General features: G+C 32.1%; 1 protein-coding gene and 1 pseudogene across 1 annotated transcript; one reads left to right on the plus strand and one right to left on the minus strand.

Annotated features, from left to right (window-relative positions):
• Positions 1-705: 705 nt before the first annotated feature.
• Positions 706-1,858, minus strand: LOC126735672 (uncharacterized). Its single transcript, XM_050439739.1, has 3 exons — positions 1,448-1,858; positions 1,245-1,388; positions 706-1,181 (listed from the first exon to the last, which is right to left on the minus strand). The coding sequence occupies exons 1-3, from the start codon at positions 1,659-1,661 to the stop codon at positions 706-708; spliced, it is 834 nt and encodes a 277-aa protein (XP_050295696.1). The 5' UTR covers positions 1,662-1,858.
• A 10,784-nt stretch (positions 1,859-12,642) lies between these two features.
• The window catches only part of LOC126735673 (uncharacterized), a 113,801-nt pseudogene continuing 106,314 nt past the window's right edge, over positions 12,643-20,129 (plus strand).

Here is a 20,129-nt window from a genome sequence, read left to right on the forward strand (position 1 = left end):
ATCGCGGCTGGTTTTCTTTTGGGGCCTTGCCTATGCGTTACCTCTACCATATTATCTTTATATTTTGTCGACAAAAAAAGCACCTCTCTTTTGTCTTGCCATTTCATAACTACTACTTTATTTTTTTGTTTGGCGACGATCTCCCCCTTTTCGAGCTTGGCTTCCACGACATCTTTAGGAAGATTTTTTCGATTCTTGCGCAATGTTCCTATAAGATGAGTGCATCTAGTTTGCAAATTTTCAGCTAAGTTAACTGATGAATACCAGTTATCCGACACAAGTGTTCTTCCTTCATCTAATAAGGGTTCAATCATTTCCATAACTATCTTTTCCGCAACCGGTTGTCCATTAATTTTTTCTTTGCCGCAATATATTTTTACCTTATTTGTATAACCCCCCGGCAAACAAATTTTAAAAAGTTTTATTCCAAACTTGTGACGCTTTCCTTTTATGTATTGTCTAAAGGACAGCTTGCCTCTAAACGGAATCATCGTCTCATCAATGCAGACACACGACTCCGGAACCATACAACGATAAAAATTAGCGTTCATTTTATTAACAAGACTTTGAACCTTGTGAAGTCTGTCATTTTCAGGACACTCGTCATTGTTTGCTAAGTGAAACATTCGTAAAAGTAATTCAAATCGATTTCGGGGCATATAATTGGAAATTTCACTTTTATATAATGGACTTCTGCGCCAGTAATCAGGTAATGATGGCTTTGAGTCGAGTCCCATCCGCTATGAATGTACGAATTTCATTGTAATTAGTGTCTTTCCATGAATTTAGGCGTGAATCTTTCGTAATCGTTTCGTTTATTATTCCGCTAAGAATTTGTTGCTCTGCGTAAATATTTGTTTGAGTCACAATCATATTTATCACATCTTCAGAGACAAACATTTCAAAAAATGACAATTCATTTTTACCTGCCATTTCATTTTTCAAATATTCAGGAATGCCAAGATTATAAGGAAGTTCAAAAGTTGCAAAATTTCCTGTAACTGGTCCCCAAACTGTGGCTTGAGAGGTGTTTTCTTCTAGTTCGACTGTATCTGTCAAGAAATTCTGATCCTGTTTCAAAGAGCTATCTGATTCGTCCTCCATTGCCATATGTCCCTGTTCACAAGACGGACCTGCAGATGTATTATATTTTGGTATATCTGTTAGAAGCTTTATTTTTCCTAAAATAAAAATAAAAAAATTATACGCAAACTAATATTTTATTCAATTTTTGGTAAACACACCTTTCATAAAAGTGTTCTGTTTGCACGATAAAGGTTTATAATTGGATTTTGATTTACCCGCGCATGCCGCACCTATATCTTCATGTGAAGGGTCAAAACCAGAGGTATACTTTTTTCGTACATTCGCTGTCGGTGTTACGTTTTCTAAAATCAAAAATAGATTAAAAAAACCTATTATTGTTTTTACCTTTTGGTATTCTAACCTTTATTAGAAATTTTCTTTCTTTTCGCTAACGGTTCGTTATCAGATTCACTCGAGCATGTGTCATCTGTTTGTTTATACGTGGGGTCGGAATCTGAATTTGAATAATCAGAAAAATCATCACTGATGTTTTCATAATTTTGTAACTCATCGGCTGCCTTTTCCACCTCTAATTGCAACTCAAAAGAACTAAGTGATTTTCTATTGCGCGCCATAATAACGGTTTTGAATCGCAAAGTCGATGATATACCTAGCCTTTGGCAGTCCGCAAAAAACTGAATCCAGTGAAACCTCTGCTCCGCTGCTTATGCTCCGTGCTTAAACTATATTCGACGTCATTTTTGTCCTTGAGTGTCCATATATTGTACGCATGGCCGGTGACGAGACATTAGTAGAAATATCGTTATGCTAGGCCTTGTGTACCATATGTGGACACGGCATTTTTTACACAAAAAATAAAAAAAAAACACATTTTGTTTCATGATTTTTACTTAAAACAAATAGAAATAAAGTGTTTGAGACAAAAATATTTTGGCCAACGAGACCCGGTACATTTTTTTTCTCAAAATCAGCATGGCAGTTAAAGTGTTAAACTCTCTTTAAACTTGAGAAATTTATTAAAAAATATTCCGCTTAATGTGAGACCAAACATTTATTTGCAGCATGATGGAGCTCCTGCACACACACACATTTTACGTATAAGAGATTTTTTGAGGCAAAGCTTTCCAAGCCGATTGATTGGTTGAGGTGGCCCGTATAATTGGCCACCTAGATCGCCAGATTTTAACTGACTTTGGGGGTAGTTCAAATCACTGATATATGCCACTAAAGTAAATACATGAGAAGCATTACTCGATCGGATAACAAACGAACCACACACTCTAAAAAATTCGCCCGAATCTATGGATAGAGTAGCCCGAGCCATTTAACAGCTTACATATACTACTTCAAAGCACATATCAGCTGGTGAAATTCTTGAAAATTTTTAATGTTTTGGTGAACATAATTTAAGAACAATAATTTTATTGAAAATTAAAATACATATTGATTGGATATGCATTTTGTTTAATTTTGGTATAATAAAATGCGTCGTAGTTTTTTTTATCCAAATATCTGGAAAACGGTTGCTCATATCAACTTTTTTAAGGGACGTTCTTTTTGTCCTTTTTTCGTTAGAAACAAACAAAAGGACAGAAGAACACGAATAACAAAAGAATTATTTACATTACTTAAAAATGTAATACAGAGCCGTACCAAAAAGTTGTATCAATATCTAAAAATGAAATGAAAACCTTACAACCCTGTATTTCATAAGCGAAGGCCTTGCCGATCCATATTTGTATAAATTTTCTGTTTATTTTTGGGCCCTAAATACGTACCTGAAGTATTGTGATATTTCCTCATAAAACACCAAGTCTACCATATGAAAGTTAAATAAACAGGTACCTTTATAACGATTATTATCAAAAATTTTATTAAGTATTGGTTCCCTCCTTTCTTGAAAAAGAATACAAAAAAATAATTTAGTTCAGCAGCAGTTCCTATATTTTCAGCTAATTGTACAAACTTGCATTGTTATTTTAGTATTGTTATTTTTACAGACTTCACGCATATCCTGTTTTTTAACATTTATAACGGATTTTAGGATATTGGTTCGTAGGAAATTATAAGCCTGAAAATCAGCTTACAATTTAGTGATTTTGTATTTTGCAAAGGCTTTACGCCTGTCACTAATTAATAACCTTCTATTTTTGAAAATCCAATCATATCTGAGTTTAGATACGCGAACTGTATAATAAGGAGCATGGTTTTTAAGGACTAAAAAACGGATAACTGTAAAGGTGATTAAGAAAGTTTAGCTTATTTAAAAGCTGAAAAATTCCGATAAATAACAAACTTAAGCAAAAGTGATCCAAAACATGATCTGTATTATTAACAATCCCTGTACTAACAAAATGTTTATTTGTCACAAATATGTGATCTAATAAGGCTGTATTCCCAAGATAAGATATGCGTATAGGCCATTGCACAAGCTCAAAAAAGGCAAACGACTGAAAACATTGACTAAGTCTCTTTTCTGGTAAAAGTAATATCAAAATATTACCTTCACTTTTCTGATTTTTCCATTTTGGTAAAATTTTTCTCAAAATTTTCTCAGGAAAAAATAAACTACAAAAACCAAAATAATGTTTCCCTAACATCAATGCAAAGTTTAAGGAGTCATAAAATTTAACAAATATCCTGAGTAAAGGATATCTAATTATTATATATTTAAGAAGTATTTAAACCTATCTCTTTATTAAGAAAAACACAAAAGATAAATAAACACCTAGTAGAGATTTTCTAATAACTAATACATTTTATTTCCAATGTAAATCCAACAACAATTCCAACATTCACAATTACCATAAACTGATTGAAAAAATCTTCTTCCAATAAGGATAGACGTCTATACCATTACTATTCATTTGTTTGTATTGCCTCATATATTTATAAAGGAATCGAAAAATCGAATATTTTTTTCTTACAGCTATTTTGATAGTTATTATTTGATATATATATATATATATATATATATATATATATATATATTAATATTTAAGTGAAACACAATATATATATATATATATATATATATATATATATATATATATATATATATTCTATTTAATATCGCGGTGCTCGATTGTGTTTCACTTAAATATTAATATTTATCATCGAAGTATTTTATCTTATAAAAAAATTGTGTAAAGTGTGAAACGTGGGACAATCTAGCTCGTATTTGTCTCGAACATGACTAAAATCTCTAAACTCTTTTTCAATTTTGCTTACTACCGAATATTTAATAGGCCTTTCCGGGTACTTATTGGTAAACATATCGCAAACTTCAACCTATTTTCGAGTCTTTTCACTATGTTCTACCACCATCAAAATTTCAATTCTTTGTTTTTCAATTAAACGCGCCATACTTTTAAACTTTGCAACTGCACTTGACACTTACTGACATTTACGTAAAATAATACATACGGTTTCCATGCGATTAAATGGTGACAAGGTGTCAACAATCAAAACCTATTAAAAAACTATGAAAAAACATGTTTGAATATGCTCAAATGATCCAAGAAGTTGCAAATTTATTAATAATGTTAGTATTAGGTATAAGATATGGTATACAAAATATACTTAAAATTCTAACCAGAATTCAAAAACGGATTAAAAAATAGGTGTTTCTATTTAAAAAATTGAAGTTAATGGTCGTTGCTTATTTTTGGTTTATCCTGAATACATGAATTCATCATTAAAAAAATTGCGACAAAAAATTAAAGTCGACGTGTCCGAGTGTTTTTTTTATTTTAAATGAATTTGTTTCAACTTGCGGATCTAATGCTAAATCAGTATCTATATACAAAAAAAGTGTTAAATATTAAACTCTTTTTAAAAATTCTATGAGCTAAATGACCTTCTTTATAAGATTATTAAAGTAATGAACATACTTAATCACTAAAGCAATTCTCTTTGTACTTTATAAGCCATTTCGACGCCGGAGCAATTAAAAAAATCCCTGACTTCCGAATTACTTTCTTCAATAAAAAAATATTTTATTTAAGAACTTTTCCAATAAGGCTAAAATAAAAATTTTATGCGGGCAAAGATGTCATCAATAAATATCTTTACGAGCTAAAGCGTATAAAGTCTTAACTTTTAGCTATATTACACCGTTGTCAGCAAAATAGATCTAAATTTGGTCACGGCTATGCGACTTAGTTTATCATCATGCCAATATGAGGAAGGATTAGCCATAAATTACACACATGGCTAATAATATGGATATCTCATGACCCTATATCATATATCCTCTTTGATACCCAAAATGGGTTAGACCACGCTATACTAATAATCTACGATGTCCTTAATTTGAATTAAGTGATTAAGCTTGGATAACCTCATTTGCGCTGGGTTGTAACAAAAACTACTATTAGATATAAAATTATATATTTGATATTTGTTTTAAACATAGAGTATTTCATATTAATATATTAATTTTAGTGAATACATATTATATCATATATATAAAATACAATAATTGAAAAATAAATATAGAAAATTTAAAACTATAGCAGTAATAAATATAGACGGTTATAGAACTTTGTGCCTATGATATACCCAGTCGGACGAAAAAACTATAAATATTTTTAATATTGACATTACTAGTTAGTAACAGAATTCGTGGATTAGTTAAACATAGGATGCTTCACTTAATATAGGATAGTTATTTGCACTAAAATGACTATTGTTATAAAACCATATGCTTACTAAACGTTGACTATAGTAACTATCCTATTTAAAATTATTATTTAATCAGATATAACACTACATACCAAGGGTCGAAAGGATGGAATTAGTATATTTCTAGCGAGTTGAAATTTCGAGTGTGGAGTTTTATATTTTCATTTGGAGCAAATTGACTGTGCCATGATATTTAAATATTGACAATAACTTCTGTCTAATAAAAATAATAGACAGAACGATATGATACTTGACATTTTATTTGTCTGTTCTAGAACCGAGAGCAATTTCGTGCTTCGCCAGCTGAACTTTTCTATTTAATTTTTTATTTCCAAAAAAGGCATTATTGTATACTATAGAGAAATAAATTTGAAATAACATAAAATAATTTTAAAAAAAATCCGTAGTAAAAAATTAAATAAGGTACACCATCTCATTATGTTTATAGAGTATTTGGTACCTATAAGGCGTGCAAAAAAAAGGTGGATAGTTAAAACAATAATAAAACAAATGTTAAGTAACAAGAAAACTAAAATAAAATTAAAACAAAAGGTTTTACTTAGAATTAGATTAAAAAACAATGGCGATTATGATCTTATATAAATGTTCTTAATCGAAAACACGTCGAAGTATCATCACATTTTCATTTCAACTTTAATGTCTGTCAAGTTATTCATACGCTCATAAATTTAGGATAACCCAAAAAGCAAGAAACAGTAATTTGATTTATTAATATTGGTCCTGGTAGCCTAAATAGCTAAAGATATTTTTTTTCACTATTTTTTGGACAGAAAACATCTAAATTTATGCGTGAGTATGAACTTTAGAGAACTTACAAAACTGGACAGGTAGAAATTTAACACGTTCGCTGCTCATCGATTTTTTAATGGGCACACATAGTTCAATATAATTCTTTTTTATGTGCTTTTTTTCTATTTTTTGCAAAAATTAATTACGACGCACATGTGGCGGCTTGAGCACTCGGCCAAGATTTTAATCAGCCAGTGCTCAACGGCGCCTACGTGGCATCACTAGGGACCATTTATCAAATCTCTTTACTAAATTTTCGCAACGTCATTATTATTACAAAAATCGTGACAAAATTAACAACAATAAACTCTAACTCAAAACCTATAACATAAAATAAATAGTTACATATATTCAAAAAACAAAAAACATTATCCCTATGCAAAAAATTTTGTTAATAAACATAACGAAATAGAAAAAGTTTTTTTTCAACTAAAATATTAGAAAATATATTTGGAAACTAAATGGGTACAACATTTCATAAAAAAAACTAAGTATTAACAAAAAATGTTTTATCTAGTTTCATAGATTATTGTGAAATTCCTTAAAACAAGGGTCTAAACACGGTCCTGGCAGTTCCGGACAACTCTTACAATAAAAGCTTGTGTCCCTACGAATTCCACGTTTTGAACACCATCAGCATTTTTTTCGCTTTTTCGCTGTCTTCTATCTCCTGGCCCTTTTCTAGTTTAGATGGACCGTGTTGAAACCCTTGGTTTTCTTTGGATTGACCTGGCTTCTCTTTGGCTTGGATTTCTGGTACCATTGCTTCAACTATTGATTCACGGTATTCTAGAAACGACATCTTTGGTCTAGAATATTTGTTGTATAACATATAAGAATTGTACAACATAGTCTCCATAATATGAATTCCTACTTTTTTATACCATCGTATGGTTTTACGATGGCTGGAATAGTAGGACTGCATTTGATCTTGTAAATCTATACCTGACATATATTTGTTGTATTGCACGATTGGGGCTGGTTTAATTAGTACCAAATCTAGACAAAACTTCTTCCAATGTATTTTCATGCTCCGTACTAATATACAGTACCCCTCATTTGTCCTTCCATTTACCTACACACACATTTCCTCCATAACGATGAATGGATTCGCCAGGCTTTAGTTTTACCTTACTTACATCTTCTGGGGTTTCTTTTCTTCCCACCCGCAAAGTACCCGTGCAGTAAGTATTTTTTTCCAACAATTGTCTCGCAAGGGCCACAGAATTGTAATAATTATCATGTATAGACTGTGCCCCTTATCCCAGTAATTCCTCATAAGATGAAAGACGACATTAGCGGCATGCCCTCTACCGCCCAAATCATCAAGTACACCAGTATATATTTGCATATTTAAAACAAATGCCACTTGACTCGGTCAGCAAATAAAATTCAATTCCGTACTTATGTTTTTTATTTTTTATTTACTGCCGAAACGAAAGACGACCTCGCCACAAAAGCATTGATTCATCTATTGAAAGGTTCTTGCCCGGGGAATAAACCGAATCCATTTTATTGTTAAAAAAATTAACTAATGACCGAATTTTGAATAACCTGTCACTTTTTAAATCTGGGGAATTTTCAACAAAGTGCATCACCGCAAAATAATTAAATAACGGTCTCTGCTTATATATTTCCTGATAGGCAAATTGAGAAAACGACTGGTACGCCAGTAATCTCGCAATCTAGGTAACTGAAGAATTCCCATAAAAATTGTAAGTTCCAAGAATAAAGTCATTTCTTCTTTATTTACAGATTTCCATCGACTAATTCTAGAGTTGGGTCCCGAGGGTTCGTTAAGTAGCACGTATTCTGCGTAAATATTAGTTTGTCGTACTAATATTTCAAAGAACTCGTCGTCAGGCAGGAGTAAAAAAAAACTAACAAGTTTATCTTCACGAGGTATGGTACCTTGTACCTTTACAATGATACCTTTAATTCTTGCTTTCCAGTAAATGTAATTGGCCTAAGGTTTGGCGGATTTTCTGTTCATACTAATTGTTCATTTTCCACATTCCCCACATCATCCAATAGCTCCATGTCGCTTTGCGAGACTGTAGACCATTTCAAAAAAAAATTAAACGAAAACTCGTACCTCGTAGCACAACTCTAATATAAAACCCATAAGAACGTGCTCTTACGAAATCATAAGCGTTACTGCAGTGCTCGTCGATTGGCAGGTAGGTATATTACAGAAAGCATGAGGCCGCCACATGTGCGCTTTGAGCAACGAACGTGTTAATCATTCATTATATAGAATTTTATTTTTAATAAAAGTTTAATAATATTAGAAGTCTCAGCAGGATTAATTGGAATTTATGTAGCAACAAAAATCTCGATTTTGTATAGGTGATCTGCTGCTGCTGCTAGGCGAGTTGCTCATATAGGAAGAAGATCAAGAAATAGTTTTTTTTTAATTTCATGGCTCTGTTAGAAGGCAACTTGCCAGCATAATTTGGAGATTAGGGAAAACCATCGGGTCCGTAATTTGTTCCACAAATCGATAAATTTAACAATTGATAATTCTCAAATGCATGCTTGAATAGGTCGATCACAGGCAAGGCGTAGGAAAGGAATCCGAATCTTATAAGAAAAGACAAGTAACGACCACGTGCTAACTGAAGATGAAGGATGACACGGAAGTTTCAAGAAATAGTTTTTCAACTGATAGGAATTGAAGGTTAGGAACTTTAACTGGACGTTTACAAAGTTCCCAGATCTAACGTTATTTGATATATATAGAGATAAGCTTATTTCTACTTACAAAATTCCACTGTTAATATTTCTAATTCTACCATTGTCATTGTTAAATTATTTGGTGGCCCTGCATAAAGAAAACAAAAATTAAATGCTTTAACTGGATAATGCCTTGTATGCCGAAGTACAACATGATCTATTCGAACAACCTATTTAGAGTCATTAATCCTTTGGTGAACCGAGTTCTGTGTATAGGTAATATGTCCTCGGTAAACTAGGATCCAATAAGAGTCTCTCTTCCTCTATATAGGAAAGTCCTCTCCTTCAGTTACAGAGAGACAAAATAGCACGCACCTACAACTTTGGGAGACTTGTCACCCATGTAGCAAGTTTAAAGAAATGAAAGAGCTCTAATAGATCTGTATAAGTAAGTAGAGAAAACTTCTAGTGCGGAAACAGCTCCAAAATAAACGATAGATTTCTGTGGTGAGAACCCAATACCAGCTAAGCGTACTCGCAGGAGGTTCACGCCATTATTTAATTGGGGATAGTGTGAAACATTCTCTTAATCTGGAGTCTGATGAGGTGAACTCCAAGCTAGTACTCAAATGCATACAAGTAGCAAGGGAACTGATGAAGGAGGATTGCAGGGCTCAGTTTATCTGGATGCCAGTCCACTTAAGTAATGCTAATAACTAAAAAGGACGGACTAGACTAGAATGGATACCATTGCTAATCTAGTTATCTGCTCGAGAGCAAGATACACTAGATAGAAGAGAAAGTCTTGGGTTTGTTATGCTGTTGGTTGTGAAAGCAGAAAGAAACTCCAGCCACGCTACAGGAGAACACCCAGGACTCGCTAATGCCATGTTGAAATATTTGGACAATACAGTTTACCAGTTGAATAAAATTTTTATAGTTTTTTGTTTGGATATTGTTTTTTCTGAGATCCGAAACAAATGATGGTTTGTTAGAAAAAATTAAAAATTTAAAAAGTTATTGTTATTTTCTGTCCAAGATGCTTTAAAATCGTTTTTATTCTTTCTGATGAATTTTAAAGGAACTCTTATTACTGACTTTTAAAATTTTTTTTTATGTCATTTTTGAACTCATAGCCTTAGTTTACATTAACAGATAATTGAATAATTTTATTTTTCATAACAACCATTATGATAACAAACAAATGTACCTTTTAAGATTGCTGTTAGTCTTATTTCTTATTCAAAATGTTTCAAGATCTTCTTTTTTATTTTTCCTCGTAAGTTTTAAAAAAACTTATATTGCTGACTTTTTTAATTATCTTTTCACGACTCCTGTAATAAACAGAAGCTCATTTTATTAATCACAGCCTTCGTTTATTTTAATAGATTAAATGTTTTTTACAGCTGCATATAGAACTTTGACTAATTTAATTTTTAATGAGAAACGTTATGGTTGCAGACAAATGTAACCTGTTTAAGACTGCTCACAAAATACATACACAAAATGTTTTCACAAAACGTTTAAAGTTAAACATATTTGTGTAAGGTATGTTAGAGACCCTTATAAATTTACTCACCTTTTGCCATATAAACTGTATAAAATATATCAATTATCCAGAATTTTTGAGTCTATTTAAATTACAAATCATCATTTTTTAAAAACTCACCTTGTTTTTATTTGTTTGACCGCGGTTGGTTTCTTTTTATAAATATTTTGATAACAGAAAAAATATCAGTCTTTATAACTAGTTTACGCTTATTAGCGACCTCTTTTGGTTAGTTTTGAGCATAATTTATAAATATAAATTCAACTCCCAGTACTACGAATTGTCAAGCAATTAATGATTAAAAAAAGTAAACCACTCGATATAATTATTCAGTGACTTTTTTGATCACTTGTGAAATCTTTATGACAGTATTGCCTTTGCACTAAAAATATTTATTTCTTTTAATATATTTATAATGAATAGTGTAACAAAAATTCCATATCCTTTTAAGTATCTACTTTATATCAATGGCTAAAGTATAAACTAAAATTAAATATACGTAAAAGCAACTTAATCAATAAAAAAATCTTTATATGAAGACCTTATAATTTGGTTCCTTAACAATAAGAATAGTGGTGCAGCGTAAAATAGAGACTACCAGATATGCTTATACTACTTTGGTTTCGAACTTCTCTATCCTCTTAAGATTTTCAATGACTGCATTATGTTCATCCAGTAATTTCCAAAACTCGTGTTTTCTAGTTTCTGCTTCCTCCTACAAATAAAAAACCTAATATTAAAGGAAAATACCAAAATAAAGTACAGAATAAACTACAGTAAAAAAAATAATAATAAATTATAATAAACAATAATACAAGCTGAAAGAACTTGTAGTTTTCTGATAGCAGCGCGTCAAACGAAGACGGTATCTTATCAATAGTTAACCTATTGCTGAATAGCAGTTTGTTTTTTGATGTCTCTGCAAAATATTTCTTCATATGTTTTTTGTTCAGTTTAATCTACCTTATAAATTTTTTTTTATTTTCTCTGATTCCATAACAAAAATAAAGATTTTATAGAAAAAAACTTTCTTCTAATGATGCAGAATATTCGGAAATCATTTTTATTAACTTATCATTAAATTAAATATTATATACTTTAAAGGCTAAAAATGTCAAGTTTTTATATAAAAGGTTAAATTTTAAAATAGAAGTTTACGCAAAAAAAATAGATAGGCTTAAATAAAAATCCTTTGATTTCCTCACTGCAATCAAAAAATACTGTGCTTGAGATTTTTTCACACCTAATATCCAATCCATTACCAAAATATATCATGCTTTGCGAAAAACGTTATGATAGAAAATCTCTCTCCTACATTTAATATTTAAATCCGAAATATAGGTTAAGGTAAGTACGCAATTATAAAATGTGATTTAAGGTTTTCATCCTACATTTTCTTGTTGGCTTGAAATAAGAAAAAAATTGAATATTTCACTTAGCATGCAACGCTAATATTCATTTTCAAAAATGAAGTAATTTTTTCATATAAATATTAACAACTGGATCAAGACAAGTTTGCAACAAGTTTTAAAAAATTCAAGTAACTCTACCATTATTCAAGATAACGAGAAACCCATATCTTTTATTACAATTGTATTCTCTTTAAACTTATTCTATTATAACAAGCCTTTCATAGCGATCTAAATCTGGACATATTCTCTTTTCTTCTAATTGAACCGGTGTAAGAAGAAAGGGGACAAGTCAATATTTTGACAAATTGCCATTATACCTAAAATGTGTTCTCCTATGGTAGACGCAACGGATTATGCATAAGGGGCACAAGTCCGCATCCCCGATGTCTTAGAAATGTCGGATAATAATGCAAGCGTTATTCATAAAAGGCACACGTTAGTGACATGTGCCTTTTATGCGAAATGTTAGTGTTTCAAATGGTGGGGTCAACATGTGTTTGTCGTGCGTGTTTACGTCATCAGCAAAAATTTCGACTTCAGTTGCACGTGGTTTTAGTTTCATTTGACATAGATGACAATTCTGAATTAACACCTAATAAAAGACGAAAAGCAGAGCCTTCTAAGTATGCTCGCAACATACAGAAAAAGGCAAGATTGGAAGGAAAGTCTTATAAAAACAGTAAAGGAAGAGACGTTTGTGAGAAAAAAATAAATAATGGAGTCCTTTGCAGGTAGGTTCTTTTATAGTACTTTTGGCACATCGGTTCATTTATTTATTTAGTTGTAGAATGAAATGCTCTGAAAAGTTCTCTGATGCAGATAGATTGGCGATTTTTCAACGATTTTATACTTTAAGCTCTAAAAACGAACAAGACATTTTTCTACAGGGTCTTGTGGATATGATGGAAGTAAAGCAGCGGCGTCCTCGACCAGGTGACAAAAATAAACCCAAATCAAAAAGTTTCAAGTACTACTCGTTTAAAGGAAGTTCCAAAGTAGAGATTTGTGTTAAAGCATTTTTGAATTTATATGCTATCACGTACAAACGCATCAGAAGAATTAACACCTTATCCTCACAAGGCAAGTCATCGAATGACTTACGCGGAAAAATGACAAGTGCTAATACTTTCTCAGAAGAATTTCGGAATTGTGTAAAGGAACACATACATTCCTATCCTACAAAAATCAGCCACTATTCAGGACGTGAAAAACATTTTTTAAATAGCCAGCTAAATTTGACAAAAATGCATCAGCTTTAACTAGAGAAGTATCCAAAAGGTAAATTTTCATTTTATAGATGCTTTTTCCGTGAAAATTCTTTCTTTCGGAAAACCACAAGTTGATGTTTGTTCGACTTGTGAATTACTAAATAACAAAATAGCAAATGGCAAATAACAAATAGCAAAATGCATACACAGAAGGTTGGCTTAGCCATGGGATCATGCCTTTCCCCTTTCTTAAGTGAAGTTTTTATGAACAACTTGGAGTGCAAAATTATGAACAGTTCTTTCGCCGACCATATAATAGCGTATAAATGATATGTGGACGACATTTGTATTGTTTGGGGAGGCAATGACGATCAATTGTCCACCTTCTTAAATTTTACAAACAGTCTACATAGTAGAATTTCATTTACCTTAGAAAAGGAGCACAACAAAAGTTTGCCTTTCTTAGACCTCTTGTTAACCAGGAATAATAATAAAACCGAATTCGATATATACAGGAAACCATCCACAACTGACTTTGTTATATAGGATGTTCACCCTTCCTCTATCCAAGGAATCTTTTTATAAAGAATTTAACATAATAAAGCAGATTGCAGTTAATAACGGTTTTCCACTTTCTACCATAAATAAACTTTTTTTCGTATACATGAATAAATATAAATTCTCCTACATCTTACACTCCAATTCTTTAAATCTTAACAAATTCAGATCTTTAACATTTTTCGGTTCAATATCTCCCCAACTTGCAAAACTATTTTAAAATAATCTTAATCTTTCAATAGCTTTTAAAACTGCAAACACTTTGAAAAAGTACTTGATAAACACAAAGGATAAAATGGAGCAAACTTTAAAATCTGGGCTGTATTCTTTGAATTGTGGTGAGTGTTCCGCTGTGTATGTTGGTCAGTCTGGTAGAAGAATTTCCACTAGGGTGAAAGAACATATAAGTCTTTTCAACAATTGTAAGGACACCGATATTAAAGAAACAAAGTCAGCCTTTGCAAATCATCTTTTATCGACTGGTCATAACTTTTCGGTGTCGAATGATATAACTATATTACATGAGTGTGGAAAAGGTAAAAAACTAGATCTCCTCAAAAAGGTGGAGATTACAAGAGTTAAGAGAAGCCCAATATTAAATTGTGTCAATGATATCTTTAATTTCGAACCTAATCTCATTTTCAATTATCTCCAATAAAAAAAAAAAAAAAAAAAAAAAAAAAAAATTAATCTTGTTTCATATAATGCAATTACTCGCATGCTACATCATTACCCGGGTTTGGCGACAAGGTGTATGCTTCGGACTTCAGATCCAATGGTCTCTGGTTCGATCCCTGTGTTTTTTGAAAATTTTTTTGTATATTTTTTTCCTTTCATAATTGTACTTGTTTCCATTCTTTATAAAATAATATGTAAAAAATTAACTGGATGTGATATTTGGCGTCTTAAAATTAATATTTTAGTCAATAACGATACACGCGATGGTGTAAACTTATTTTATTTTATTTTTATTTATGTTAGTGTGAGTCAGTGTGCAGTTTTTTGTATTTAGATAGGTATGTCTTTTCTGTTAATTAGCGTTTTGTTCCATATTATTTAATTTTGTTAATTTTACTTAGGTCTGATGATGCCCTAATACGCCAAAATGCGTAACCTTTAAATAGACGCTTGATTTATGAGACTTGGACTTTGAGTTTACTTTCTCCCCCTATTTGTTCAACAAAATAAAAGACCAAAATTTGAATGAGACGGCCAAGCGTACTGCCGTCACAGAATTGATAGTTCAGAAGCGAAGGGCTAAGAAATTTTATTCAAAAATAACCAAAGATATTGAAGAAAAGGAAAATAAAGACCAAGTTCTGTCATTGGCCCTCGATTTTATGCAAAATGTCCAGTTACCCACAACGCCTGTGGGTGAGGTATTTTACTACCAGCAGCTTACTGTGTCCATATTTTGTATTCACAATCTTAAGACAAATAAATCCAGGATGTACGTTTACCACGAGGGACAGGCAAAGAAAACAGCTGACGAAATTTGTACGTTTGTTCTCGAATATCTTAATAAATTAAAGGAAAATTAATCGAAGCTTCATCTTTACAGTGATAACTGCTAGGGCCAAAACAAATTCTATGGTCAGGATGGTTTTGGCTCTCACAGATTCTGGTAAATTTAGCATGATTTGGCACTTTTTCCCAGTTAGGGGGCATTTATTTCTCCCCTGTGACAGGAACTTTGCGTTGGTGAAAAAAAATTTACGGAAACATGATAGAATATGCACCATTCACGAGATTTACAAGTACAAAAAATAATACAAAATTTTCAGTCAAAGAGGTTGCAACAAGTGACGTATTAGTTTTCAAAAACTGGTGGGGAAAATTTTGTAAAAAAACTATGTCTCTGAAGAAACAAAACATTTTCCTCGTAACGAAAAGGTCAACTTTCAAATAAGCACCTTTTTATGTTTTAAATACACATCCCAATAAAAAGGCACTGTTCAAGCCTATCCTTTTACTGACGGTTTGGTGTCACATACATTTAATTTATCACGACCTGGAATGGCCTGCCCAACTTTGCCAATGAGCCTTGCGCATCCCTCAGGAACAGTTCCTATTAAGGCCAACAAAATGGAGCATATAAGGAAATGCACTGCTTTGTTGCAGAAGAACACAAACCGTATTTTGATGCTATTCTTCATTGGCCTATAATCAACAATCAATGAGTGATCCGAAGATTAGGTTTTCCAAAACATTGTCTTCTTCTATTGAAATTAGTTGCTTATTTTCGACTTTAATTATGTTTAATTATATTTAATATAATTAAACATAATTAAAAAAATATATTTTGGATAGCTCAGAATTATAGGCACAACATACGAAAGTAACTACATATCCTACAAAAATTATCGCATCACTCTTATTTGAGGATATTTTTAATACATAATTTTAGTTTTTTGGGATGATGTATATATATATATATATATATATATATATATATATATATAAATATATAGAATATTCAGGATTGGTCCAATATTTTATTCACAGATAAATCCAGATTTTGCTTATATTCTTCAGACAGACATATAGGAGACGTGGTGAACGGCATGATTAAGGTAATTTTATTTGAACGGAAAGTTTCGGTGGTAGTTCTATCATGGTTTGGGGAGGAATTTCTTTTGAGGGTCGTACGGAGTTAGTACCGGTAAATGATGATTAGGATTAACGCTGACGGATACGTAACAGATACGTACAGGGTCCCATTAAGAATGTTCCTCGGCTGTATCTTACGCCCCAATAATCGTAGAGCGTTGAAAAAAAAATTAGTATAAGAGTGGCCCAAAAACAAATAGCTGGAAAATATTTTGAAGTTCATTGATCAACCGCCAGAGAGCGTTCTAGCTACTTAAAAACTTTAAAGGCTATTTTTTCCAAAAAACCTTTAATAAGTTGCATCCCAAAATATTATCGAAATAATCTACAAAGTATTCCTGACAAAAATGTTTTGTCAACCATTTCTGTCAAATGTCAAATAAAGTGCTGGGGAGAGTTTCTTAAATGAGAAAAATAGTAAGAAGTATGCTTTGGCTGCACCGATTTTTTTAAAACAATTTTTATTTAAAAGCTTTTTTTTTGCTATATTTTTCTAACAAAAAGATTATTGGAAAATTTTCCTAAAACCCGCTAGGGGGCGTCTACATCTAACTTACGCTATTCGACTAATTATTTTAAGAAACTCAAACGCAACCATGTGTGTTTCTTTACGGTATTAAGAGCGGAGAACAAAGCTTAATAATTTAGTAAAAACCGCATTTTGATATCAGGTCTCTAACTAAAGTTACAAAAATAAATTTGTTCATTAGAAAGTGAAAACATCAAATATGGTCGTTAAGTTCTATTTACCAGCCGGGTTAAAAAAACTGGTGTCTAAATGAATCTTTGTGTAGAGAAACAATCTTGTATACCAGCTTTTTAGAAATTCCGGAAGGTGGCGTTTATTTATACACTTCTTTATAAAGGAATTTCAGCGGGAATAAATCTATTCAGTATGGGAAAACTATGCATAGGAACGTTTTAAATTTTTGGACAATGTAGCAGCAAATAATACCACATGATGTGCTAAAATAAGTTAAAAGAATAATATTGAAAAAAATACAGCAACATATTAGTTGTGTCCATAAAGGAACTAAAAATTAAAGTTTATATAAGACTATCGGTTAGCAGTTTATTCGAGTATAATTAAATAGGTAATTAAAGTATGCCAATTTTAATAATAAGTTGGTTTTGCATTTGTTTAAAAACAAAAAGGCCAGTGACAACTCTGTGACTCTGTGACAAGTGCTTAAAAGTTTTCGGTGGTCCTATAAATTTAGTTATTTATTTCGATCAGAGTTTATTCTTTGACTTTAATTTAAAATGCGTCTGTCTTTGCAAGAGTCGATAAATGTTATCAAAATTTTTTATGAATGTTTTGAAAATGCTACTATAGCTGCAAGGCTGTATGCTCAACGTTTTCCTCAAAACCGGCGTCTAAGTAGAGGCATATTTCTTCGTTTGGCCCGTCGTTTTCGGACAACAGGTAGTGTAGTCCATCCAACCTACCGTAGACAAGGTCGCAGGAGAACGGAGGAAAACATAATAAATTTTTTGGCCTATGTAGAATTTGATCCGCACTTAAGCATCAGAACTATTTCAGGCGATTTAGGCATACTTCGTTCTGTAGATCACAGAATTTTGCAGGAACACAGGTATAACACAATTTTTCAAAAATAAGTGCCTAGATACTTACTTAATTTAATTTTTTTTGCATATAAATTTCATCCATTTCATATAGTACTCCACCAGGCATTAAATCTAGAAGACTATGACAGCAGACTAGATTATTGTTATTGGATGGAGAATATGTTGCTCAAAAATCCAAATTTTATCAACGAAATTTTATGGACAGACGAAGCAACGTTCAATAGTGATGGAGGAGTTAACAGACATAATATGCACTATTGGTCTGAAACTAACCCTCGTTGGATGCGCGAGATCCAGCATCAGGGAAGGTGGAGTGTTAATGTCTGGTGCGGTGTAATAGGATCTCAAATTATAGGTCCATTTTTATTTGATGAGAGCCTAACTGGAGAACGATATCTTGGATTTTTAAGAAATGAGCTCCCAGCATTATTAGAAGAGGTGCCTCTGGTTATAAGAGCCAACATGTTTTTACAACATGACGGATGCCCGGCTCGTTTCGCGGTACAATTGCGAAAGTTCCTTAATCAGCGGTACCCTGATCGGTGGATTGGCAGAGGTAGGTTTTTCCCTTGGCCGGCAAGGTAATTTTATCGTTATAGAAACATTATTAGATTACATTGCATATACTTGCAGATCACCAGATTTAACCTGCCTTGACTTTTATTTATGGGGTAGAATAAAAGCCATTGTATTTTCTTCGATTCCTACCAACAGAGAAAATATGAAACAGCGAATAAGGGGCGCTATTCGGAGTTTACCAGCCGCAGAAATAGAGGCAGCCGTGGAATCAACCCGACGAAGAGTTCAAAATTGTATAGAACAAGATGGACGATAATTCGAACACCTCGGCAGGCATTAGATTAGTGTAGGAATCAAAATAATATTATTTTTTATTCCATGTAAAATATGCAAGATTTTTATCTTTTTTCAGTTTAATCGGTATCAAGTGCCAAAATTATCAAAATATTTTTGTCGTGTTACAATGACGCGTCGACGTTGATAAATATTTAAAACGTTCCTATGCATAGTTTTCCTAGTTTTCCCATAAACATTGATTTTTTACCAATGAAACTTCCTGTATAAAGAAGTGTATAAATAAACGCCACCTTCCGGAATTTCTAAAAAGCTGGTATACCAAGATTGTTTCTCTACACAAAGATTCATTTAGACACCAGTTTTTTTAACCCGGCTGGTAAATAGAACTTAACGACCATATTTGATGTTTTCACTTTCTAATGAACAAATTTTTTTTGTAACTTTAGTTAGAGACGTGATATCAAAATGCGGTTATAACTAAATTATTAAGCTTTGTTCTCCGCTCTTAATACCGTAAAAAAACACACATGGTTGCATTTGAGTTTCTTAAAATAATCAGTCGAATAGCGTAAGTTAGAAATAGACGCCCCCTAGCGGGTTTTAGGAAAATTTTCCAATAATATCTTTTTGTTAGAAAAATATAGCAATAAAAGAGCTTTTAAATAAAAGTTGTTTTAAAAAAATCGGTGCAGCCAAAGTCTACTTCTTACCATTTTTCTCATTTAAGAAACTCTCCCCACGACTTTATTTGACATTTGACAGAAATGGTTGATAAAACATTTTTGTCAGGAATACTTTGTAGATTATTTCGATAATATTTTGGAATGCAACTTATTAAAGGTTTTTTGAAAAAAATAAAGTTTTTAAGTAGCTAGAACGCCCTCTAGCGGTTGACCAATGAACTTCAAAATATTTTCCACCTATTTTTTTTGGGTCACTTTCATACTAATTTTTTTTTTCAATGCTCGACGATTATTGGGGTTTGAGATACAGCCGAGGAACATTCTTAATGGGACACCCGGTACAGATACGTAACGGATATCTTGTAGTGAACTCGATGTAGTGCCTTATATGCCCTTTATCGGTGATCACTCGATCACTCGGTGTTAATGCACGATATAATGCTCGTCCACACGCTGCTAGAGTGGTTCGGCACTACTTAGAAGA

This window comes from Anthonomus grandis, chromosome 4 (assembly GCF_022605725.1).
Source record: "Anthonomus grandis grandis chromosome 4, icAntGran1.3, whole genome shotgun sequence".
NCBI classification, from domain to species: Eukaryota; Metazoa; Arthropoda; class Insecta; order Coleoptera; family Curculionidae; genus Anthonomus; species Anthonomus grandis.